The sequence below is a fragment of the Macrobrachium rosenbergii genome, chromosome 12 (genome assembly GCF_040412425.1).
Source record: "Macrobrachium rosenbergii isolate ZJJX-2024 chromosome 12, ASM4041242v1, whole genome shotgun sequence".
Classification (NCBI taxonomy): domain Eukaryota; kingdom Metazoa; phylum Arthropoda; class Malacostraca; order Decapoda; family Palaemonidae; genus Macrobrachium; species Macrobrachium rosenbergii.
The window spans coordinates 83,363,106-83,389,037 of NC_089752.1; the positions used below are offsets into that span (position 1 = coordinate 83,363,106).

The window sequence follows — 25,932 nt, forward strand, 5'->3', positions numbered from 1 at the left end:
TGCATCGGGCATCAGATAAAGCCTGGGGATTTGCTAGCCTGGACATTTTTTCAGATGGCGCTTTTGGGAAGATTTATAAAATATTTAAAGTGAATACTAGAGAAAAAATAACTAACCTTCCAAGGTATTTGACATGTTGGGATGTCTCCAGTCCTTGGTTCTGTGATGAAGATTTCCATAGAATTCCATACACTGTCTATTTTCATTAAAGATGACTGATCTGGGGTATAATTACAAATGAAGGTTTGTTATCATTTAGACCATCAAGATTTATAAAATCCTAGAAAAATCAAGAAGAAGGAATTTTCACCTGTGGAAGATTTCAGAAAGACAGATTTTTCAGGCTTTTGAAACTCAACCCCATATTTCCAACCTTCAAATCGGTAATTTCTCATCATCTCTAACAAAATTTTTAGATGATTCTCTAACTATATTTTGTAATCCAAGAGAACTCTTCTTTTAATTATTTTTTATGAGTCACAACACATGAAAGACAATGATTTCTAAACAAAACATCACTGAATGTCTGCTCATCCCTAGTGATGCTTTTTTGACTCCCAGAGTATTTTAATTCTGGGGTGCTAGTTATTGAGATGAAGATCTCACCTGCCTGAAGGTTTGAAGTGCAGGTAAAATCACAATTCTCTTCTGAAAATTCTTTTTTTTGAGATAAAAAAATGAAGTTCCCCCTAGTAAGATCTTTTAGTCTTCTTTTTCAAATGGAGCACCCTTGAGTATACCTTTATTCATCTAGTGGTAGTGATCCAGGGTCAGTGTGTGTGTGCATTGTGTGTTAAAAATATAGTATATTTGTGTATTTGTCTAGAAAATGTGCTAATGGACTATTTACCTGGGTGTACATTCAACCTCCTCAAGAAATAGATTTTCCTTTGTCCATTTTCTCACTGAAGCCATTTTCATTCTGAGACAACCCATAACACCAGATCGCTGTCCCAGTCTAACAAATTGAGGACTGACATATTCAGGTCTGAGATGTTATATTTCTGAGTCCAGTCCCGTGTCAGCCGGTGAAATTCCATTACAGCACGAATTTCTAGGTATAACCTTGCTAGATATACCAGAGAAAAAGAGCTTTCAGGAAAGCTGGGGTTACTACCCCAGTCGAGCGTCTTCTAGGAAGGCGTCGGTATAAGAAGGGGTGAGTGAAATACCACTACCACGGAAACCTACTCGAAAGATCTCTCCTTATCAAAACCCCCGAACAGAGCGGTGAGCCGTTACAGCCCCCACACCAAACACCCGCCAGGACGGCGACACCAGCGCCACCTACCTCATTCCATTTTCTAGCACGTGAATCTTCGGTTTCTTTTGTGTGCTCTTCCATTATTTTGGATTTTTTTGCATCTCAACGATGGCATCGAGCAGCTTTACCATTTCCAAGTTAAGTACCATCTTCTTGTGGGGTTTTGTTCTATTTTTTTGGCTGTTATGGTCTCGTATTTTCATAAATATTGAGATCTTATTATGACGCCACGGCGTCCCCAGCCAGCCATGTCGATCGCGCAGGCGTCTCCTTCTGTTCTTTTCAGTTGGAGTTGTCTCCTCGTCGTTATAGATAGATTTGCCCCCTTGGTTCCCTTCCTGGTGGTTCCTTGCGGTGGCTCCCTTTTGTTTATGAATTACGATCATTGGCCTACTGGCCTTTGTGGGGTGATGCCCGTCCAGGTACCCCAGGTTGGGTTCCTTTTGTTTTGGTCTTACTAGGCTAATTATTTTTTGATTGAAGATGGTGCTCTCTTTAGTTTTATTTTTTATTTTATTGTTTTTGTTTGTGGTTTACCTCGGGTGCTGGCGGCAGCCTCAGATCTAACCGCTTCCCGTGGTAGGCTACGCTCTCTGTTGAGCACATTTTAGTTTTTATGAGTGATGGTTATTTTGTGGAGTAGGCTTGTTTGCTTCCATCCCTTTGCCCTGGGTGTGGAGTTCAGGTTGAGGGAGTTTTGTTGCTGTTTCCTCCGGGATCGTTTTTTGGTGGGCAGAGTGAGCCCCTTAGTTCTCTTCCTCCATTTGGGGAATCGAGTTCTTTGGATGTGTTTCCTCTAGGCTAGTCGCCCCCTTGCCTGCCATTCTCGATCCCGGCTGGTTCTCGGCACAAAATTTCTCTCCCTGTTGCTTCCCCTTCCCCTTTGCACTCCTCCCTTTTCCTAGCCTATACTAGGTTAGGTCCATATTAGGCTTCGCCTAGGTAGGAGTCGGGCTTCGGGTTGGTTGCTTCCAGTCATATTACCCTCCCAAGATTCATGGTCTGGGAGGTATGGTGCAGTTGAGCGGGTGATATGTTTCTCCCCGTCTCCTGTTCCTTCCTGGTAGCCTACTCTCTCCCCTCCCCCTCCCCCTCCTCCTCCAGCCTTGCTCTACTCGTGCGGGTGACGCTAGATGGCGTTTTCTCCGAGTTCAGGGACTTCTCCTTGTTGGTTGAGGGATTCGCTCCCTCCCATATTGTCCCTAGCATCGCTGTATTGGGGTTGGTGGTTTGTTTGCTCGAACGTGTTCGAGTCACTATCCACACCTCTCTTCTCCCGTCGGGTTTACGTTGATAGGGTAATATATAATTGCTTCAGCCTATGTTATGAACATATGAGCATTTTACCCGTCTTGTTTCTCCGGCGGGAAGTAAGTGCGGAAGGTTTTTCATTTATAGGGAAGCGGATCCCTCCAGTCCTCTTCAGTTCTTACCATCACTTGTTTATTATTATTGTTTTTTTATTTTTAGATAAGTCTGTTTATCTACAGGAGTACTCTCCTTTATTCATTTATATATATATCGTGAGTCCGGTCCTATACCAGGGGCTCCGCCGTTATTTTACTGGCAGCCCTTATGGTTAGTTCCTGGTCTCTCATCCCTTCATTCCCGGAGTACTCCGGGTCTGGAAGCTTTTACCTTCCACTCTGTGTAATTTAGAGCTTATTGGCCCAGTTTATGATAGGGAGTTCTTCTCCGCCGGAGTATTCGGTTGTAGTTGAATTTCCCGGCCTCGCCAGCTTTATTTTGCTTAGGGTGGGAGGTTCATGTACTTTTCTACTTACAGACTGTTCGCTGTGAGGAGCCGGGGTGCACCGCCTCCCTCCAACAACCCTACGGTCACGTAGTTTGCCGGACCCACGCTGGTTGTGCGGTCCGCCTGGATGACCTGGTTGTTTGGCACCCTGATGGTTGTGAGGTTTGCTTTGCTCTCTGCACAACTGTCCAGGATGAGTCGGTAAGTGACAGTCTTCATCATTACTTGCTTTATGCTCCTCATATTGTATATTTATACATTGTTTATGAGGTTCCCGGACTGGTTTTCGTTCTTAGCTAATTGTTGGTTTTCTTACAGGCGGACGAAACTTCCAAGAAGTCTGCCTTGGAATCCCTCCGGGCCTGGGTGGCTGGGTTTGGAAGGAACGTTCCGTTGGGGAAGCCCTACGTCCTCGACGCTAGGTTGAGGGACTTGCTCTACCCCGGCGCACGGGTGGCGGCCGCAGTGCCTGAAGATCTTGCCACCCCTATCATCCAGCAGATCCGGGATGAGACCCAGCCACCCCAAGCGGATATCCTCTACGCTGAGGTCTCGGAGGATGTTGCCGCCATTAATCTGGACCTGGAACCAATGAACACAGAGCAGGACCAGGTGGTAAGTGGTGAGGTAGGTGAGGTTGTTGGGGCGGGCCCCCTTTATTTGACTCCCCTGCTTCATCTGTTTCTTCCTTTTCAGGTTTTGTGAAGTCTTCCTCCTTGGGTGATAGAGCTCCATCTGCTATCCCCAAGTTGAAGTTGAAGACTTCATGGAAGGCGAAGGGCTTCAAGTCCTCGTCTTCCAAGAAGGCATTGCCCTTCCCCGTCGAAGGCTAAGGTCTCAGGACCTGTAGCCTCCGGGAGCAAGTCTGGTTCCTCCAGCAAAGGCGCGAGTAAGAGGGCTGCAAAACCAAGCCCTCCTCGCCAACCTGCTTTTGATGCAGAGGCCTTTGCTAACCAACTTTATAAAGCGTTTACGGAGGACCTGGATTCGAGATTTAGTAAAATCTCTGAGAAGTTGGCCAGTCATGATAACATACTGGCGGGAATGGCTCACCCACCCCCAGCCGAACCACAGTATGTTATCCCCGACACTGCGGACCTCCCGCCGTTTGATGTCGGTAACCCTTGGCGGTTCGCTCTCCGGGCCATCCAACATGATGGCAAACTGACAGTTGATGGTCTTGGCACGAGACGGTTGGAGGAATTGGAGTTCTTCCCCCGATCTCCTGCCCCCTTACCCAGGCTTCGTGAGGCTCACGGAGGAAGCCTGGATTAGGTCAGACAAGGTTCCTAGGGAGACTGTCATCGTCCCTAGGGACCAAGCTCAGTCGGCTCTCCCTGCGCACTCTGACGGAGTGGCAGGCAGAAAACACTGAAGTTGACTCCTTTCAAGGGCAACTTTACCATGTTCGCCCTGGGAGACAACCTTCCCACCCCTTGCTTGGACAAAGTCGCTCTGGCTACGGCCCGAGCGTGCTTTGAAGGTATTCCGTTACCTCAGCTGAGGGAGACAGACCCTACTTCCCTGGTATTCCCAGGAAGTAATGAGTTCTGGACAGACGCCCGTCCACTTTCACGGTCGGGAAGCTGGACCCCTTCTGCGCTTCCACGCAGTTCAGTGAGCAGCTCCCCAAGCTGCCGGAGCTCTTTTTGAAGGCGGAGTTTGATGCCCGGTTAAGTTAGCCCGGTCGTTGAACTCCGCCTGCCTTACTGAAGCTACTGCCGTCTCCTGCTCGGGACGAGCCCTTCTTTCAGGTTTTGGCTAAGTCCTTGCTGGCTGGTTTCCAGTCTGACTTATCTGAGTTTATCATGGCCAGACTGGAATGCAGGAAGTTCATCTTTGCCGATGCAACTATCCGCCACGAGCCTAACAAGCTCGTGAAAAGCTCGATCTGGGGACCTAACCTCTTCCCTGAAGAGGAGGTCACAAATGTTATGGCCGAGGCTACACGGGCCAACCAGAGTCTGCGTTCTCGCTGGGGCATTTCAGCCTATAAGCGCAAGACCCCAGAATCGGCCGGCCCCCAATCGAGAGGAGGCAAACGTTTCAGGAGGCATAAGAGGCCCCACCATCAGGCGGTAGTCCAAGCCGTCCCGGTCTCGGCAGTGGCACAGCCTTCCACTTCAAGGCTCACCCCCAACAGTATGTGCTGGTCCAACCAGCTGCACCCTCATATGTGGCCTCACCAGCATACAACCCCACATATGAGGGCCGTGGTTATTTTCACGGCCTTAATAGGGTTGCAAGGGGAGGAAGAGGCAAACCCCCTCATAGAGGAAAGCCCAACACCACCCCAAGGGGAAGACCTGGACGTGGTAGGGGAATAAACCCGCTCCCTCCCACTGAGAGAACACAGGTAGGTGGTCGCCTGTTTTGGTTCAGGGACCAATGGACCTTCAGCCCTTGGGCACACAGCATTGTGTCCAAAGGACTAGGATGGAGCTGGATCAAAAACCCTCCTCCTCTAACCAGGTTTTACCAGCCACCCACATCAATCCTAAAGGATTATGTGACAGAATTGCTCAACAAACGAGCAATAAAGAAAGTAAGGCACCTAAAGTTTCAAGGCAGGTTATTCACTGTTCCCAAAAAGACTCCGATCAGCAAAGAGTGATCCTGGATCTGTCGCGTCTAAATCTCTACATAAAATGCGACAAATTTCGCATGCTTACGGTAGCTCAGGTACGGACTCTACTTCGCGTGGAGCCGTCACCACCTCTATCGATCTTTCAGACGCTTATTATCACGTCCCAGTTGCGCGGAACTTCTCTCAGTTCCTCGGTTTCAGACTCGGGAATCAAGCCTACTCCTTCAGGGTCATGCCATTCGGTCTGAACATTGCGCCCAGGATATTCACAAAGCTGGCGGACACGGTAGTACAGCAACTCCGGTCTCAAGGGATATCCCTAGCAGCATATTTGGACGATTGGATAATTTGGGCACCAACAGTTCCGGAGTGTCAGAAAGCCACGTCCATAGTCATCAGTTTCCTGGAGTCGCTAGGGTTTCCAACTGAACAGAGAGAAGTCCCGCCTGACTCCGGAGTCCCGGTTTCAGTGGTTGGGTCTCCAGTGGGATCTGTCATCTCACACGCTGTCCCTTCCGCCTCCCAAGAGGAAAGAGATAGCATCTCTCACCAGGAGATTTCTCAAAAATCCATCAGCATCCCGCCGGTCCCAAGAAAGGGTCCTTGGGTCTCTTCAGTTTGCCTCAGTGACAAACCTGCTCTTAAAAGCGAAGTTAAAAGACATAAACAGAGTGTGGCGGAGTCGAGCCAATGTCAAGCTCAGAGACAAGGTCTCCTCTATCCTCAAATCTTAAAGACAAGATTGCGACCTTGGGCCTCGGTCAGAGGCTTGTCCAAAACAGTTCCGCTTCAATTTCCCCCTCCGGCACTAGTTAGTTCACACAGACGCTTCCTTAAGCGGCTGGGGGGATATTCACCAAAACAAAAGTACAAGGAACGTGGTCCACAATGTTTCAGCAGTTCCATATAAACACCCTGGAAGCTATGGCGGTCTTTCTAACTCTGAAGAAAATCCGCCCCCAACCGGATTCATATCAGGTTGGTATTGGACAGCGCAGTGGTAGTTCATTGCATCAACAGGGGCGGCTCCAAATCAGGTCGAGTAAACCAAGTAATGGTTGCTATCTTCTCCCTGGCGAACAAGCACGGCTGGCACCTGTCAGCCACCCACCTAGCGGGGTGCGGAACGTGGTGGCGGATTCCCTGTCCAGGAATGCTCCGTTGGAGACGGAGTGGTCCCTGGACGTGGAATCTTTCAAATGGATTTGCCGCCGGGTTCCGGGCCTCCAAGTGGATCTGTTCGCAACGGAGAGCAACTTCAAGCTCCCCTGTTATGTGGCCCCAACCTGGACCCTCAGGCGTTCGCCACAGACGCAATGACAGTAGATTGGAACAATTGGGAGAAGATTTATCTTTTCCCCAATAAATTTACTGCTGAAAGTTTTACACAAACTCAGGACATTCAAAGGTCAATTAGCCCTAGTAGCCCCTATTGGCCGAAGAGCAATTGGTTCCCTCTTCTTCAGGAACTGGGATTACGGAGTCTTCGGATTCCCAAGCCCATTCTGACTCAGACAGTACAAACCAAGACTGTGTCAGCTTCCTCAAGAATTCAGAATGCCCTAGTTTTATGGACTTTATAAAATTCGCAGCTCAAAAAAGGAGCGAACATTGACCCTGTCAACACTCTGTTTTTAGAATCAGATAAAAGAGATTCTACTATTAGACAGTATGACTCAGCAGTCAAAAAAATTAGCCTCCTTCCTAAAAGCATCTGAAGCCAAAATCATGACAGCTAATTTAGGAGTTTCCTTCTTTAGATCATTGTTTGAGAAAGGCCTTGCTCCGGCCACTATTACCACAATCAAGTCAGCATTAAAGAAAGTATTTCTTTACGGCTTTAAAATCGACCTTACAGATTCCTACTTTTCATCTATCCCCAGAGCATGCGCTCGTCTGAGACCAGTATCACGCCCACAGTCTGTTACGTGGTTTCTCAATGACGTCCTTAAGTTAGCATCAGAGATGGATAACTTTCATTGCTCTTATCAGGATCTGTTAAGGAAGACTTTATTTTTGATTAGCTTGGCTTCAGGTGCTAGAATCTCAGAGCTGTCGGCTCTCACTAGAGGTGATAATTTTGTGAACTTCCTCCCATCTGGAGAGGTCCTCCTTTCCCTGACCCTAGATTTTTAGCTAAGAACGAAGACCCACAGGACAGGTGGTCTCCTTGGAAGGTGGTGCCCCTTCCTCAAGACCAGTCTTTATGTCCAGTTTATACACTTAAATCTTACCTTTTAAGAACTCCACAGAGTAAGTCGGGTCCTCTTTTTATCAGGGAGAAAGGTGGTACTCTTTCACTAAATGCTATAAGACAACAAATTTTATATTTCATTAAACAGGCCAACCCAGATTCAGTTCCCAAGGTTCATGATATTCGAGCAGTTGCTACTTCCATTAATTACTTTCATAATATGGACTTTTCAGAGTTATCTAAATTTACGGGTTGGAAATCACCTCTAGTGTTTAAACGCCACTATTTAAAAATCGCTCAAAGCCCTGAAATTTTCTACCATAGCTGTGGGAAGTGTCATCTCCCCACCTTAATTAATCATATCCTTGTCCTTTCCTTTCCCCCGCCCGCCTGCCTCATTTACTTTTCTGCTTATTCTCCTGGTTGATTATACCTCACTGCCTGGCTCCTCATATTGTTGTTTCTTGTACCTGTTGATGGAAAAGTGTAATCTGAAATGCCATGATTGTTTCTCTTGTGGGGTACTGGACAGTTTTTATTTGGCTCCATGTACCCCAGATGAATGTATATATTAATGTTAATTCATTGATTTTGTCTCTTACGTGTTTAGCCTAAAGTTTACGTGTATAGTATTAAGGTTATATTTGCAGTTATTTTATGCACATTTCATGTTTCACTTTGCTTTAAGTAATTTTAAGGATTTTTGGGGCTTTTTCTCCGTCGTGCGGGAACCTGCCCATGTTTCATAGTATTAAGTTTTTAATGTGCCTTAGATTTAATATGCCTTAGTCTTAGTGTTCTTGCTACATGGAAGAGATTGCTTAATTAAAATTATTTTGGTAAAATTTTTGCCTTTTCTTCAGATTATCCCTCCATTTCTTTTTCCTAGTAGTTGCAGCCTTGGCATGATTCTCTATCACGATTTCACCGGCTGACACGGGACTGGACTCAGAAAAGGGATTTTGACAGAGGAAAAATCTATTTCTGAGAAGGTCCCGTGTCACCCGGTGACCCTCCCTGAATCACCTAGTACTCCCCTCCCTCTTGCACATGCCAAGTCTGGGGTTAGTGCTAGCATGGAATGAGGTAGGTGGCGCTGGTGTCGCCGTCCTGGCGGGTGTTTGGTGTGGGGGCTGTAACGGCTCACCGCTCTGTTCGGGATTTTGATAAGGAGAGATCTTTCGAGTAGGTTTCCGTGGTAGTGGTTATTCACTCACCCCCTTCTTATACCGACGCCTTCCTAGAAGACGCTCGACTGGGGTAGTAACCCCAGCTTTCCTGAAAGCTCTTTTTCTCTGGTATATCTAGCAATGTTATACCTAGAAATTGTGCTGTAATGGAATTTCACCGGGTGACACGGGACCTTCCTCAGAAATAGATTTTTCCTCTGTCAAAATCCCTTATATATATATATATATATATATATATATATATATATATATATATATATATATATATATATATATATATATATATATATATATATATATATATATATATATATACATATATATATATATATATATATATATATATATATATATATATATATATATATATATATATATATATATATTTATATATATATATATATATATATATATATATATATATATATATATATATATATATAATATATATAATATATATAATATATATATACATATATATACATATATATATATATATATATATATATATATATATATATATATATATATATATATATATACATATATATATATATATTTCTGACTTGATCTAGGATCGAACCCAGGTCTCTCAGGTGGAAAGCAAAATTATATACCCACTGGGCCACACAAGTCTAAAAGAAGTTGGAACCTGAGAGCAACTGCACCTAAAGGAATTACCTGGGCAAGCTAACTGCTTGCATACCAGAAAATGAAGTTTTCCCCAACTTCCCGACTCAGCAATGACCCAATAGACAACATTTCATTGAATTATCCCTTCTGGAGTGAATAAGATAGAAATCATCAACACACAATCACGTGTGGAACAGAAATAAATTTCTGACTCACGTTAGGATCGAACCCAGGTCTCTCAGGTGGAAAGCAAGGGCGTTTACTCCACTGGGCCACACAAGTCTAAAAGAAGTTGGAACCTGAGAGCAACTGCACCCAAGGAATTACCTGGGCAAGCTAACTGCTTGCATACCAGTTTTCCCCAACTTCCGACTCAGCAATGACCCAATAGACAACATTTCATTGAGAATTATCCCTTCTGAGTGAATAAGATAGAAATCATCAACACACAATCACGTGTGGAATTGAAATAAATTTCTGACTCAAAGCGGGGATCAAACCAGGTCTCTCAGGTGAAAAGCAAGGGCGTTACCCACTGGGCCACACTGCCCCTGCTTTCCACCTGAGAGACCTGGGTTGATATCCCCGACGTGAGTCAGAAATTTATTTCTGTTCCACACATGATTGTGTGTTGATGATTTCTATATATATATATATATATATATATATATATACATATATATATATATATATATATATATATATATATATATATATATATATATACATATATATATATATATATATATATATATATATATATATATATATATATATATATATATATATATATATATATATATATATATTATACATATGTACATACATACATACATATATATATTGGTATATATATATATATATACAGTATATGTATATATTTATATATATATATATATGTATATATATATATATATATATGTATATATATATATATATATATATATATATATATATATATATATATATATATATATATAATATATATATATATATATATATATATATTATATGAATATACAGTATATATATATATATATATATATATATATATATATATATATATATATATATATATATATATAGTGTATACTGTATTGTTAATTGTTTAACCGATGTAGACATAACTCAGTTTACCCCTTCTCTCTCTCTCTCTCTCTCTTTGATGAAATACTAGCAGATGCTTGCTATCACTCACAACTGCTAGTTCCCATATCAGTACCATATCCATACCCATACCCATATCTTTATCACACCCATACCCATATCCATACCATACCCATACCTATACCAATATCCATACCATACCCATATCCATACCATACCCATACCAATACTCATACCCATGTCCTTACCATACCCACACTCATATCCATTCCATACCCATATTCATATCCATACCATTCCCATAACCATACCCATATCTGTACCATACAGTACCATATCTGTACCATACCCATACCCACACCCAAAGCTAAATTAACCATACTAATAATAGTTAGCAATAGTCTACAGGCAGCACCAACCCCGTTTACCTTCCAGTCATATACTAACAACTGACCATATCTTGGCTTAGGTACAGGAGCAGCTGCTGATGGGTTTTGAACCAATGCTGATGCCATTGGTGGTTCCAGACCATCACCAGTAGTGCCTGCTGTTGTTCTAGAATTACTTGCTGAGTCCATTTCAAAACAAAAATAACAAAGCTCAGCCAAAAATCTTTTATTATATACTGTTGGGTCACTTAATGTTGAAAATTTCTGGACAGTTATTAAAATATTATTCTAGAAAGACATCTTTACAACTCCAGGATCCTTTGAAGCAGTCTTCAGCTCCTGAAGCATTCCTGGAGAAATGCCCATTGGTTTATAACATCTTAAATTCTTAAAGACTCCAGGATTCTGTGAAGCCATCTTCAGCTCCTAAACAGATTCCTGTTGGATCTGCTTCCCTTCAGGGAAGAAATCCAGAACCGTCTTCAGAATCACTTCTTCCACTTCAGTTTTCACAATAACACCCCAAAAAGATCATAACCAACAGAGCCTGAGAGAAACAGCCCTATGAGAAAACTATTGTTTTCCCTGATAACCCATGCTTTCCAACTGGATCTTGATCTTTCCCTTTCCTGAATTTTTGTACCTACATATTTTTTAAGTCAAGGAAAGACAGAAAATCTACTATAAACTAAACACAGCTGATGCAGTAATAATTTATAAATAATATTCCTATTTAACACTATAATAATAATTGGTAGAAGGATCCACAGTGATATCAAGTTCAAAAGAGACCTGTGCTTACATAAAATAAACAGAAAAATATTTACATATGTTAAAGATACCTTCGACTGGAAAAATAATGTGGTTGGACTTACTTTCCCACATCAATTGCCTTCAAGAGTTTGATGAAGGCCTCTGTTTTGACATCATGGTGAAGGATATAATCACCAGTTGGTAATGCATTGACAGCATTAAATACAGCATACATGGTTGCCAAAGGTTGCTGAGGTGAAAAGTTAATATGTTGCTGCTTTCCTTCTTTTAAAACTGTTGCAAGAGTTTTCTCCTCCGACAACATAATATCACCTGTAGTCTGACAGACTCGAACTGAAATAAAAGATGGGTTCTCAAGTTAGAATACTTTAAACACACATTAAAAATCCACTTTAAAACTGATTATCAGCTTCTAAATATGGTATCTATCATCATTACTATGCACCATCTACAAGAGAATGTGCTATCATAGTAAAAACTGTTCTTTAGTCACAAAATATATTTGTTAGAAAGAATAACTAGTTCAAAATCCTTGTAGCAGTTAAGAGAGAATAACCAGTTCAAAATCCTTGTGGCTGTTAAGAGAGAATAACCAGTTCAAAATCCTTGCAGCAGTTAAAAGAGAATAACCAGTTCAAAATCCCTGTGGAAGTTAAGAAAGAATAACCAGCTGAAAATCCTTGTGGTAGCTAAGAGAGAATAATCAGATGAAAATCCTTGTGGTAGTTAGAAAGAATAACCAGTTCAAAATCCTTGTCATTATTAAGAGAGAATAACCAATTCAAAATCCTTTTGGCAGTTCAAAGAGAATAACCAGTTCAAAATCCTTGTTGCTGTTAACAAGTTAACCACTACAGTATATGTACCATCGGTGGTACAATTTTGGATTTTTATGATTTTTTAATTTTCATTTTATGCAAGTACATAAAAGGGTTAGAAATACCATAAAATGCATGCAAATTAAAGTTTAATCCTTGAATTTCATACAAGTAAAAAAATAAAATCAACCTTCCTGAAATATAAAGGAAAAAAGTTTATGTCGTTGTCATGATAATGTGACTATGTTAAAAGCAAAAAAGTACAATATTTCAAAAATGTTTTGAATATCAACTTTTTATGGGCTGAAAATCATGAGTATATCAATATGGCACATTTTAGATACATCCTAGTAACATTAGAACTCATCTGAACGCATTTGTTCAAAGCATGAAGGGCATGAATGCCGCTTGCCACATACTGTCTTTACTCTCATGGATTAAGTGCTATAATTTGGCTTCCTTCATTTTTACTAAGCATCTCATAACATCCTCTGCATCTTTTCCTCACTTCTCTACATTACCCTTCCACCTCAATCAAAACATGAACTGATCTTTTTTCCCCCAATGGGTGAAAACTCCTTTCCAGTCTTTATATCTTCAGTTTCTTTACCTGTCATAAGTGAGAGCACTACAAATTCACGAAATTTTAAAATTGAAATTGATTGGTTTGTGTGACAATTGTTGAATAGTATACTGTATAGGCGCTTGAAAATCCTTGCGGCAGTTAGAGAGATTAGCAAGCTGAAAATCCTTGTGGCAGTTAGAGAGATTAACAAGCTGAAAATCCTTATGGTAGCTAGAGACCATAACCAGTTGAAAATCCTTGTGGTAGTTAGAAAGACTAATCAGTTAAATATCCTCATGGCAGTTGAAAATCCTTGTAGCAGATAGAGTGTTTACACAACAGTAATGGCAGACCTCAACAGTAAGTAGCTCACTTGTGGTGTCCTTTTTACCTATGAAAAGTACAAACTGATACATAAATTTGTCATTTGTTCATATATGGATCAAACCTGGGTCTTAATTTATGAATAGATTCACTTTTCGAATGAGGAAAGAAAGTCTGAAACAAACTGGAGGTTCAGCACACCTGGTAACTGTTCCTGGCTTATAGAAGCCTATGGAAGGCAGTCAAAGCCTCTGACACAATAAATAAGTGATTATTTAACAGTCAGACTTCTGGGATTCCGTACAATGTGATACGAGTATATAGGAAGTAGGAGGAAGTTAAAGAGCTACATCTGTAGATAACAAACCTTCGTATCCACCAGTAGTTTGCTATCAATCCTCTCTCCCCTTGCTAGACAGAGGGGAGACTTGCTTTTGCCAAAGTTTTATATTCATGTAGGAATAAGCAAAACTTAAACAAAAAGGCTGCAGTCTCACCTGTATCAGACCCAATCCAGCACATGATGGAACGATTTCTTCGCCCACTGGGTAGAGAAGAAAAGGAAGGAAATTGAGAGACCAGCCATCCCATTCATTCCCACTTTCATACCATCATCTTAGGTAAGATACAAACTGTCCCTCTAGGGGGACTGGATGAGTTAAACAATCTGTTGAGCAGTCACCACTTGACCCAAAGAAAAAGTGTCCGTGGACCTGACAGGGCAAAAGAGCAATTCATCTGGATCGTTATCAACAAAGTCATTATGAGAACAGGATTGAGAAGGAACAAAATCTGTCATCACAACAAGAGAGGTTTTGGGTCTTAGCCATGAATTCCAGGACAAATTCGAAGGCTACAGATGTCCAACCCCTCGTATGCTTGACATCATAGCATAGGTCATGGAGTTCACCAACTCGCTTCGAGGAGGCCAGAGCCAGCAGGAAAACCATCCTGAGAGTCAGGTTCCTATCTGACGCATGACGCACTGGCTCAAAGAGGGCACGGGTGAGGCTGCCCAGTACTAAAGTCAGGTCCCAACTGGGTGGTTTAAGCTCTTTTGGAGGACAAGACTGCTCAAAGCTCTCCAGAAGCATTGAGATCTCCCATGAAGAAGAAAGATTGACATCCTTTATTTGTAATTGATTGATTGATTTGTTTATTAAATCTGGTGTCATAACATCTAGGTTATTGACGCCGAAACAAATTTAAATTTAAAAATTAAGTTTAAAATAAATTTCATATAAAAATGTCTAAAAGTTATGTATATAAAAAAAATCCATATAAAAATATCTAAAAGGTATGCATATAAATATCTGAATAAAAAGAAATAGGTTTAAAATAAATTTCATATAAAAATATCTGATACGTATATAAATAAATTTCTTCATATATTCTATATACAAGCTAAATTTTCTTCAGAAGGCCCGCCTCCAACATAAAAGTATACAATTGTTGAGTGTTACAATCCTTTCCAAGGATTGTAGCAAGATTAAAATTATCAACTTCATCTCGTCCCCAAGACAGGAACCTTTGTCTCAAATTCCTAAGTGTGGGACATTCAACCAGCAAATGTCCCACACTCAGGGTACAGCACAGTCTTCTTCACAAATTGGAGGATTCTCACGGGACATCAAGAACCCATGCGTGAGTCTTGTATGTCCAATCCTCAACCTGCATAGCATTGTCTCCTGTCTCCTTGGCATATGGGGATATGACCAAGGAGACACAGATGATGCAATACTACGCATTTTTCTATTTGTTAAAATATTCTCCCACTGGGACTGCCCAACGCTTTTTTATTGTTTGTCCTACTACAGGATATACATCCCGATATGGTAGTAGGCATCTTGTGGGTTCTGGAGAGTTGACCGCTGATTTCGCTAGTTGGTCTGCTTTTTCGTTCCCATCCACCCCAACATGGGAAGGCACCCAACAGAACTTAACTTCTTTCTCTCTTCTTTTCAATAAAAACAACCATTCTAATACTTCTAAAATCAGGGGGTTTAAAGGATTAAAAGATTCCAGTGCCTGAAGTACACTTTTTGAATCACTATATATAATAAAATTGTTTCCATTATGAATTAAAATCTCCTTTAAAGCTTTTAAAATTGCATTTATCTCAGCAGTAAAAATTGAGGCAACAGATGATAACCTTCCACTCCTCTCTATATCAGGGAAGACTACACCAAAGCCGACGCCAGCATCAGACTTTGAGCCATCCGTGAAATTGGTGTGTAGGTGCCATGTTCCATCGAATGTTCTAAAATATTGACCGCATGGCCTCACATGACAATTCTGACTTGGTGAAATTAAAATACTTGCAGAATTCTACCTCTGGAAATTTCCAGGGGAATAACAGAATACTTTACTGGTAGAATCTTCACCCTAGGCATATTTAATTCCCTGAGAATCAAGTTTATTCTAAAAGCAAACGGATGCGGTTGCTTTGGGATGATTTTCATAATAATGCCAATGCCTTTCCTTCTCATACATATGCTGGTCAAAGACTTAGGTAGCCTCTGGAATCTATACCAGCTCGAACCAGCAGACGCTTGTAATGAAGATCCAGTGGCACCTCACCAGCATCTACCAACATGCTCTCAATGGGAGATGATTTAAATGCTCCTGTACACAACCTGCATTCCCACCATGATGAATCGAGTTGAGCATTTTAAGGCTATTGGGCTTTGCAGATGTGTAAACTTCAGCATCCATACATTAATTTTGAAAAGACCAGGGCTTTATACAATCTCAACATCTGAGTTTTGTCTGCACCCCACACAGTATGAGACAGAACTTTCAGCAAATTCATCGCTTTCAAGCATTTGGTCTTAATATACTTCAGATTTGGGATCCAGGTCAGCTTACTATCGAAAATCAACCCAAGGAACCTCGTTTCACCTACACATGGAATTCTTTGCCTATGAATAAATAGATCTGGATCAGGATGAAATCCTCTTATGCGACAAAAGTGCATAGTTACCGTTTTACTAGTAGAAAATTTAAAACCATTAACCTCAGCCCACTTCACTATATTGTCAATGCAAAGCTGAAGGTGACGTTCAGCCACTGCCATCCTTGAAGCTGCAAAGGAGATTGAAAGGTCGTCAACAAAAAGGGTATATGTTATATCTGAGGGAATTATTTTGGAAACCCCACTGATTGCCAAGGCAAACAATGTTACACTTAAAACACTTCCTTGTGGTACTCCTTCTTTTTGACTGAATACTTCTGACATTGTTGCTCCAACCAGGACCCGAAATAGCCTATTTTTAATAAAAACCTTAATGAAGAGGGGCAAATTGCCTCTCAGGTTACATTCATGAAGGATCCTCAAAATGCCATATCTCCATGTTGTATCATAAGCCTTCTCCAAATCAAAGAAGACCGTGATGTGATGTTGCTTGTTGGCAAAAGCTTCACATATTGAAGACTCCATTCGAAGTAGAACATCAGTTGTGGAGTGCATGCTTCGAAACCACACTGTGCTGGGGACAGATATTTACCCGTTCTAAGTACCACATCAAGCGTGTGTTTACCATTTTTTCCATGATCTTGCACAAACATGATGATAGTGCAATTGGACGATAATTTTCTACTTTAAACGAGTCTTTTTCCAGGTTTCTCAAACGGCAATAATTTTAACATCTCCCAGATCTTAGGAAGATATGCTCCCTGTAAATTCTGTTAATAAGGCTCAATATGAATTGTTTGGTATTTTCAGGGTTTGCTTAATCATTGAATACGTTATATCATCCAGTCCAGGAGCTGATTCATTACATTTATTTAGGCCGATAGAAATTCCTCATCGTAAACGGATCATTGTATTTCTCATGTCTCAACGTATTAAAATCTATTTCAACTTGTTCCATCTGCTGCCTTTGAGCCAGTATGGTCGATCATCGTTTTTCTTTGCAACATTAGCAAAATGATTAGCAAACTCATTTGCAACTAACTGGGGGTCTGCTACCTCACAACCATTGATCTTGATAACTGGAGGTTGACAGGGAGTAAACTTGCCTGCTATTTTTCTAACTCTCTTCCAAACTAGTGTTAGAGGAGTTTTCGAATTTATTGAAGAAATAAAGATTGTCCAAGATTCTTTTCGTGCTTTTTGATTTCCAAACGAAAATGAGCTCTTGCTTTTCGAAATTCTACACGGTAATACTCACATTTTCGTCTCACGGTATCTTGTGTATGCAGACCTCATAGTTCTATGAGTTTCCTGGCATTTACTGAGTCCACCAGGGAACCAGTCGGCGGATAAATACGCCTGATGTCCTGGGTATGGACTGAAGACCAGCCGAGAACAATATTGTACTTAAAAATTCAAGAGCATCATCTACGCTGGGAAAGTCATCAGCAGAGTCATCTATTGAGCTTTGCTCCTGGAATGTTGCCCAATCAGCTTTTTTTGTATTCCATCTAGGTAGCCTGGAAGATGGAGGACTTGATGCTGAACTCACCACTATTGGGAAATGGTCACTAGTGAATCTATCATTTATAACTCTCCAATTAAAATCTATAAGGCAGTCATCACTACATATAGATAGATTAATTGCCGATAATGTGCGTGTTGAACGTGAAAATGTGTAGACTCCCAGAGTTGAGGATCCCCACATTTTCACCTTCTATGATGGAACTTAGGCATCTTCCTCTTTGGTTGGTGACAATATCACCCCAAAGAGGGCTTCTGCAATTCATATCTCCCAAAATAATAAAGGGACGTGGTAACTGTTGGATAAGAGATTTAAATTCATTGATAGGAAGACTTCATTTGGTGGTAGATAGAGAGAGCATACTGTATATTTTCTTTGTAGATGGATCTGTACACCTATTACTTGCAAAGCTGACTGGATATTAATAGGATTTTGTGGGGTATCATTTCGAACATACAAAACGACACCACCATGACTTCCCATATTTAAATTATAGGTGGAGTAATAAGATGTATACTCTCATGGGCTGGGGCACATGTTGTTACCAATCATGGTCTCCTGCAGAGCTATACAAACAGGAGACACTTCTAATATGAGCAGTCTCAATTCTTCCCACTTTGCTCTCAATCACTGACAGTTCCACTGGAGAAAGTTAATGAATTTTATTTTCCTTTACAGGCTGTAATATTGAGCCTCTTTTTAAGCGCTTTCAGCTTGCTACCTTGCTCCTTTTTCTAGAAGGAGACCGATTGTTTGTAGCGGCCTTCCTTTTTAGGGGGTTGTCGGTTTCAGGGACACCAGACAAAGCTGTTGTCTCCTGAGGAGGGGTGTGAAGATCAGCAGTGCCAGCTACATCCAGCACTACCTCCGATGAGTCGGGAGTGCCAGCAATGACTGGCGCAGCCTCCAAAGAGGCAGGGGCGTCAGCAACCACTGGCGCAGCCTCCGAGGAGGCCGAAGCACCAGTAATGACTGGCGCCGCCTCCAAAGAGGCAGAAGCGCCAGCAATGCCTGGAGCAGCCTCTGAAGAGGCGGAACCGCCGGCAATCACTGGCGCAGCCTCCAAGGAGGCAGGAACGCCAGAAACCACTGGCGCAACCTCCGAAGAGGTAAAAGTGCCAGCAGTCACTGGCACAGCCTCCAAAGAGGCAGATGTGCCAGCCATCACTGGCACAGCCTCCGAAGAGGCAGAAGTGCCAGCCATCCCTGGCACAGCCTCAAGAGGCTCGATTTACGAGTCATCACTGGTGTTTTGTTTAGATTGGCCTTTGTACCATTTATATTCTTTCTCCGGTTGGCGGCTACACTGGCAAAGGATATTCCTGGTCTAACATATAAGTTTAATACTCTCTCTTGCCTCTCTAAATGTAAGTCGTTCAGTTACCCTTAATGATTGAATCTCCTTTTCCATGATGTATACATCACAATTTATTGAAGATGAAGGGTGATTCTCTCCACAATGTACACACCTGGCATGCTTGTTACATATGCCATGCTCTGGTTCGCTGCACTTGACACAAATGGCAGGTTTGCCTTGCAGTTTCTGCCTGCATGACCCTATCATGTGTCCAAATTCCTGGCAATGAAAGCATCTCTACTCGGCCTTGGGATGTATTGTTTGACCTTGAAGCGTAACCAGGCTGCCTTCACTATATTAGGCAATCGAGTGGAATTAAAAGTGATTATCAAGTTGGGAAGTGGGACTAGGGCTCCATTTACTTTTTTCTTCATTCTTTCTATTTTTATTACTCCTTGATCTTTCAATTCTTCCACTAACTTTTCCTCAGAATATGTCATGAGCTGTGGGGCAAATATCATACCCTTGGAGTGGTTCCAATAGGCATGTACGGCACATTCCACTTTGACTCCTCCAAGGCGAGACAATGATTTTAGATTTTCACTTTCTTTAGCTGAGGTAGATTCAACCGTCAGCTTTCCTTTACCTTTGGGACTAATCTTAGGCTCTCGGCCACAACACTTTAAAATATCCCTGTATACATTGAAAATGTCACAATTTGGTTCTTCCAAGGTAAAGGTCAAATATTTGTTCTTTATTTGTAAAACTGTACTCAAGGCAGCTCTGTAGCCCTTGACGGAAGAAACAGGAAGTTGTTTCTCTCTGCGGAGAAAAATGAGGAAGTCTGCTACCTGCTAAACAGAAGCTCCGATTGGAGAAAAACCCCATTCACGACACCAACCACAGTAATCGGCCCAGTTGCCTTGGTACACAGCTGAGGGAGATCTGAGATAACCAGACATCTCCGACATTGCTCTGCGAGAAAAGCCTCTTGCTCGGAGGAGAGGAGATACTGGATAGTCTCCAGCTGTCAAGAGATAGGGACTCTACTGAGTGGTGACTCTCTGGAAGTGGGGTTGACACAGAAGATTGTGCCACAGAAGAATCTCTCTTGGAGCTCCTGCCAGCAGAGTTAGGAGACTGGGGAACCCGGGTGTGGTTTTGGGGCGAAAGTTTTTTTTTTTTAATATATTTCTTTGATATTTTGCTATGTTCACATTAATATTAATATCTGAAAATTTACAGTATGCACAGTACACGATGCACAAAATATCTATGTTATGTGTAGTACCCTGTACAGTACTTTATGTGCAAATGACCCAGCATCTCTGCCCAGCTTCCCAGTTCACTGCGTAAGCCTCTACTGTGCGTGTGTTCTGTATCGGTAGTGACTTCACGTATCTTTTCGAATCATGCCCTAAGATGCCTCCTAAACACTCTGCTCATTCTCAGGCTCCTGGCAAAGAGCCTAAGTGCCAGAGAATGGTCATGACACTTCAGGAGAAGGTAGCACTTCTGGAAATGTTGAGGAAAGGGAAAAGTTACGCTGCAGTAGCTGCCCATTATGGCGTGAATGAGAGTACTGTTTGGTACATCAAGAAGGATGAGGATGAGGGGAGAATGCTATTTGCGAAGATCCTTGGAGATGAAGTTGGTACCATCATTGATGCCCACTCTGACCCCCTGATGGACAAGGATTTGGAAGCGCTGACGAAGTCTGCCAGCAAGGAAGATGACGCGGCAGGTTCAGAGGAAGGGGATAAAGAGGAGGATGAGGGCCTGTCTTTGGAACGTCTGTCCTGAGTGATGAGGGCAGCCAGGGAGTTGCAGGAGATTGCTGAGACACGGGATTCTTCTATGGAATGCTCCATGAAGTTCACAAATGGCCTTGATGCGTGCATGACGCCTTATTACAACCCCCTCGTCAGAAAGCAGCAGCAACAGCAGCTGCCTATCACCATGAAGAAGGACCCCCCAAAGCCTCCCGAAGCCCCTGAAGAAGTTCAATTGGTGGACAAAGTGCCTGAAGAAGGGAAAGAGGTGCCCCTAGAGGAAATGTAACTCCTCTGCTTTGCTGTGCAGTCATATCTTCATCGTCATTCATCAGACTGCACAGCTAATTCATCCATCATCATCACCTTCAATCAACATTTATCACTGGTGAGTACTCGTATGATTTACGTAATCTTGTAATCTTCATATTAATATTTGAAAATTAGTACTGCAAATCATCTTTTATCATATAAAATGTACATTAAATCACAAAAATTAAATGAAAATACAGTAATTAGTGAATACTGTACTGTAAATAATTTTTTATAATAAAAAATGTATATCTAGTCACAAAAATAAAATGAAAATACAGCAATTAGTGAATATTGCTCTACAAAAAAACCTGTGAAATAGTGAATTTTCTGCGATATATTTGGATACATTCCACAGAAAAACCCACGATTAACTGAAGCCACAAATGCTGAACCATGATATAGCGGGGGTCGACTGTACATACTCCTCATAAAAAGCTTAGGAGGAAGTATGAAAGCTTCCTATCTTTGCCCTAATGCTTAACCTCCCCAGAAAAAAGGGGAAAAAGCCCCTGGTACTTTTGCCCCATGTAGTAGGGGCAAGGTCTTTGCTAGGTGAGACAAGTCGCACATTGTAGTCAAACTGAGCTGACAATAAACCCACAGTCTTGGGGAGTTTACTCACTCACAAAAACACCATGATTGTGCCAAACCTTCCCTGGAACCCTGCAAGCCAAAGATCCTGTTCAGATAGTACAGGTACCCTGGCTGGCCTAGATAGCTTGGCTATAGCTAGGCTGGACCGGCATCCCTGGGCCTCAGGGAGACCCAGATAGCAGTTGCACCCCTGCAAAGAACATACATAGCTGCAGGGGGATCATGGACCAGCAGTCCAAAAGTCTTGACCGGATCAGTAAGCCTGGATAGTAGTTAGCTTTGGCCAGGCGGGTATCCCAAGGACAGGCCGCCCAGGAATTGGCCAACCCTGGGGGTCAGCTGGCCTGGATATTGGGGGGGCCCAGGGCAATTAGTCCTCTTCCTCAGAAAAGGACCACATGCTGGAAGCCTATCAAGACTTCCTGCAGTGATAGTCAAACACAGTAGCCCTCTTCTCCTTCCACTTGAATGTATTGAAAGAGGAAGATCAGAGGTGATGGAGAACTCCACAAAACTCATTACCGAACAACCTGATCTGAATATCAAAGCCGTTGATAGTGTCAAAGCTGCACACCCAGGTCATGCTAACCCTTCCCTAAAGGCCCCGAAGAGCCTGAGACAGACAGGTTGAAGTGCTACACTAGGAACACCAGCTCATGGCTCACTGAAAACTCAATTAAAAACCAAGAATTCGGGAACGAATGAGCAGCGCGAACAGGCCACACAAACCTTTCCCTGTGCGATCACAAGAGACCACTGGGGAAGAGCTGAAGTGTTTCCCCATAGGGCAAGTAATGAAATCTAATGGCAATGAGAATGGAAGGTGATTACCTGTTTCTACAGCTGTTAGACTATGGACAAGTAGGAAGAACACTCCAAAGTCACTGCTGCCCATTAATCTGTCCATAGGACGGGAAAACATGGAGCGAACAAGCCGCACGAGAGATCAACACACTGCTCCTTTCAGAGAGAGAAAAAAAGAATTCAACTCAAAGCAAACTCAAAAGCTTACCAAGATGAGAAGAAGAGACCCTTGAGTTTAAGGGAATGGCACTTAGTGCCAGCCCTGCCCAGGAAATCAATCATCAATGGCGATCGAGTCTCCCCATCCCACCCCAAAGGGAAAGGTGCACAGAAAGAAGCTTAATAAGCCTTCTAACATGGGCAGGCTCCACCTGCCCAAACTCAAAACTTGCAGCTGAACCTGAGTGGAGGTGAGGTTCACAAGCATGACGGGAGGGAAGAAAAACATCTCTACCTCCTTCCACCACTGTCAAAACTCACCTCGTCTGCAGCAGTCAAAAATCACAAAGACTAAGCCACAAAAATCAAAAGGAAAATGGCCACCTAACATATTTCCAATAAATACAAAGGAAGGCCGTGACAGCAGGATTACCTTAATTAAGGCAACTTTACTGCCATGGAACCTTCAAGTGGCTAAATCTACTGTACCTAAAAGTTAAGTCTATTAGCAAGTACATCAGAGAATGAAACAGCTGTTGTGTAACTACCAGGTGCTGTTATGTATCTGATGAAAACAGTATCCATAGTGGCAAGGAATACACAAACTTAATTCCTTGCACGAAGGCTTATTTGATCAATGGGTTTGAAAATACAAAACAAACACTTAATCAACAACCAAAAATGGAAAAGGAATACTCAAGTGTGACCAATAAAAGTTCGAATGGCAAAAGTCAGGCAGAGTCATGAGAGGCGTCTGGACTCGACAGCAGCTGGAAGCAAAGTGGAATGCAGACTGACAGGTGAGCGGGGCTTCTCCGCACCTGTTGGTAGTTGAATACCTTGTCAATAACTTTGAATGCCCATTAGTTCTAGTTTGCATCGCAAGCTAAATCCCTATGTAAAGAATGAAGGTTTGTATTTGTGTAGGAACAAAAAGTTGTTTCTGTGTTTTGTGCATTGCAACCTTCCTTTCTTCAGAGTATTATCAAGATTTATTTAATGAAGTGTTGTATGTTCTATATTACTGTAGGAAACATCATTTTATCCTTAGTATAATGGGCTTTTTCTTGTTAATACCTTACATATCAAGTTTACCTGTGTATTTTTGTGTGATAATTATTTTGAATAAGTATTTATTTTTTTTTTATTTTAGTTTTGTTTTACTAGCAGGTTTCAACAGTATTTGCTGGAAGTTTGCCTGCAGAATATTATATTCTTATTTTGTACCTCGTTTCTAGTTTGGTGTGATTGCTCCTTGGAGATGGCTCAAGAGATGATGTTTATGTTTGTTGGGTAAGATTTGTGGATTATGTATATCTAGCCTCAATAAGGACCCTCCCCACCTTTGTAGTATATGTAGAGCAGGTTTGTACCTCTGACATAATTTGACCAGATTGGTCTCCAATACAATGGAAGTTTTATTTACTTACGAAGTATTAAAAGAGGTCCTAAGTCCACAGGTGATATAATTGCTTTGTCTGCATCCGAAATCTGTTTGTATTTGTGATGTTATACCCCAAGATGTTTTGTGAAAGAATGCCTTTTAACTGATGATGCTCAAGAACATCTTCGCAGACAGCACCTCCCACGAATGCAGCCACTCAATTACTGACAACTTATCAAAATTGCTTTGAGGACCATATCCAAACTCAACTTTAGGACTTCATCTCAATTCCTATTCAGAAAGATGACAGCTCTTTCTCTCCATTGCTTCCTTGTCTCTGCTTCATGATGGGATTTCCTGACCAGTAAGTTTACACGTCTGCAAAGCCCAATAGCCTTAAAATGCTCAACTCGATTCATCATGGTGGGGTACGGTTGTGTACAGGAGCATTTAAATCATCTCCCATTGAGAGCATGTTGGTAGATGCTGGTGAGGTGCCACTGGATCTTCATTACAAACGTCTGCTGGTTTTGGAGCTGGTATAGATTCCAGAGGCTACCTAAGTCTTTGACCAGCATATGTATGAGAAGGGAAAGGCATTGGCATTATTATGAAAATCATCCCAAGCAACCACATCCGTTTGCTTTTAGAGTAAACTTGATTCTCAGGGAATTAAATATGCCTAGGTGAAGATTCTACCAGTAAAGTATTCTGTTATTCCCCTGAAATTTCCAGAGGTAGAATTCTGCAAGTATTTTAATTTCACCAAGTCAGAATTGTCATGTGAGGCCATGCGGTCAATATTTTTAGAACATTCGATGGAACATGGCACCTACACACCAATCTTCACGGATGGCTCAAAGTCTGATGCTGGCGTCGGCTTTGGTGTAGCCTTCCTGATATAGAGAGGAGTGGAAGGTTATCATCCGTTGCCTCAATTTTTACTGCCGAGATAAATGCAATTTTAAAAGCTTTAAAGGAGATTTTAATTCATAATGGAAACAATTTTATTATATATAGTGATTCAAAAAAGTGTACTTCAGGCACTGGAATCTTTTAACTTTAAACCCCTGATTTTAGAAGTATTAGAATGGTTGTTTTTATTGAAAAGAAGAGAGAAAGAAGTTAAGTTCTGTTGGGTGCCTTCCCATGTTGGGGTGGATGGGAACGAAAAAGCAGACCAACTAGCGAAATCAGTGGTCAACTCTCCAGAACCCATAAGATGCCTACTACCACGGGATGTATATCCTGTAGTAGGACAAACAATAAAAAAGCGTTGGTAGTCCCAGTGGGAGAATATTTTAACAAATAGAAAAATGCGTAGTATTGCATCATCTGTGTCTTCTTGGTCATATCCCCATATGCCAAGGAGACAGGAGACAATGCTATGCAGGTTGAGGATTGGACATACAAGACTCACGCATGGGTTCTTGATGTCCCGTGAGAATCCTCCAATTTGTGAAGACTGTGCTGTACCCTGAGTGTGGGACATTTGCTGGTTGAATGTCCCACACTTAGGAATTTGAGACAAAGGTTCCTGTCTTGGGGACGAGATGAAGTTGATAAT

General features: G+C 41.9%; 1 protein-coding gene across 1 annotated transcript in view; it reads right to left on the bottom strand.

Moving 5' to 3' along the window:
- The window catches only part of Ice2 (Interacts with the C terminus of ELL 2), a 272,986-nt gene that overhangs the window by 159,995 nt on the left and 87,059 nt on the right, over window positions 1-25,932 (bottom strand). The window contains exon 3 of the mRNA XM_067113127.1: window positions 11,996-12,227. Coding sequence (XP_066969228.1) covers window positions 11,996-12,227 — 232 coding nt within the window. The remainder of the gene's footprint in view (window positions 1-11,995; window positions 12,228-25,932) is intronic.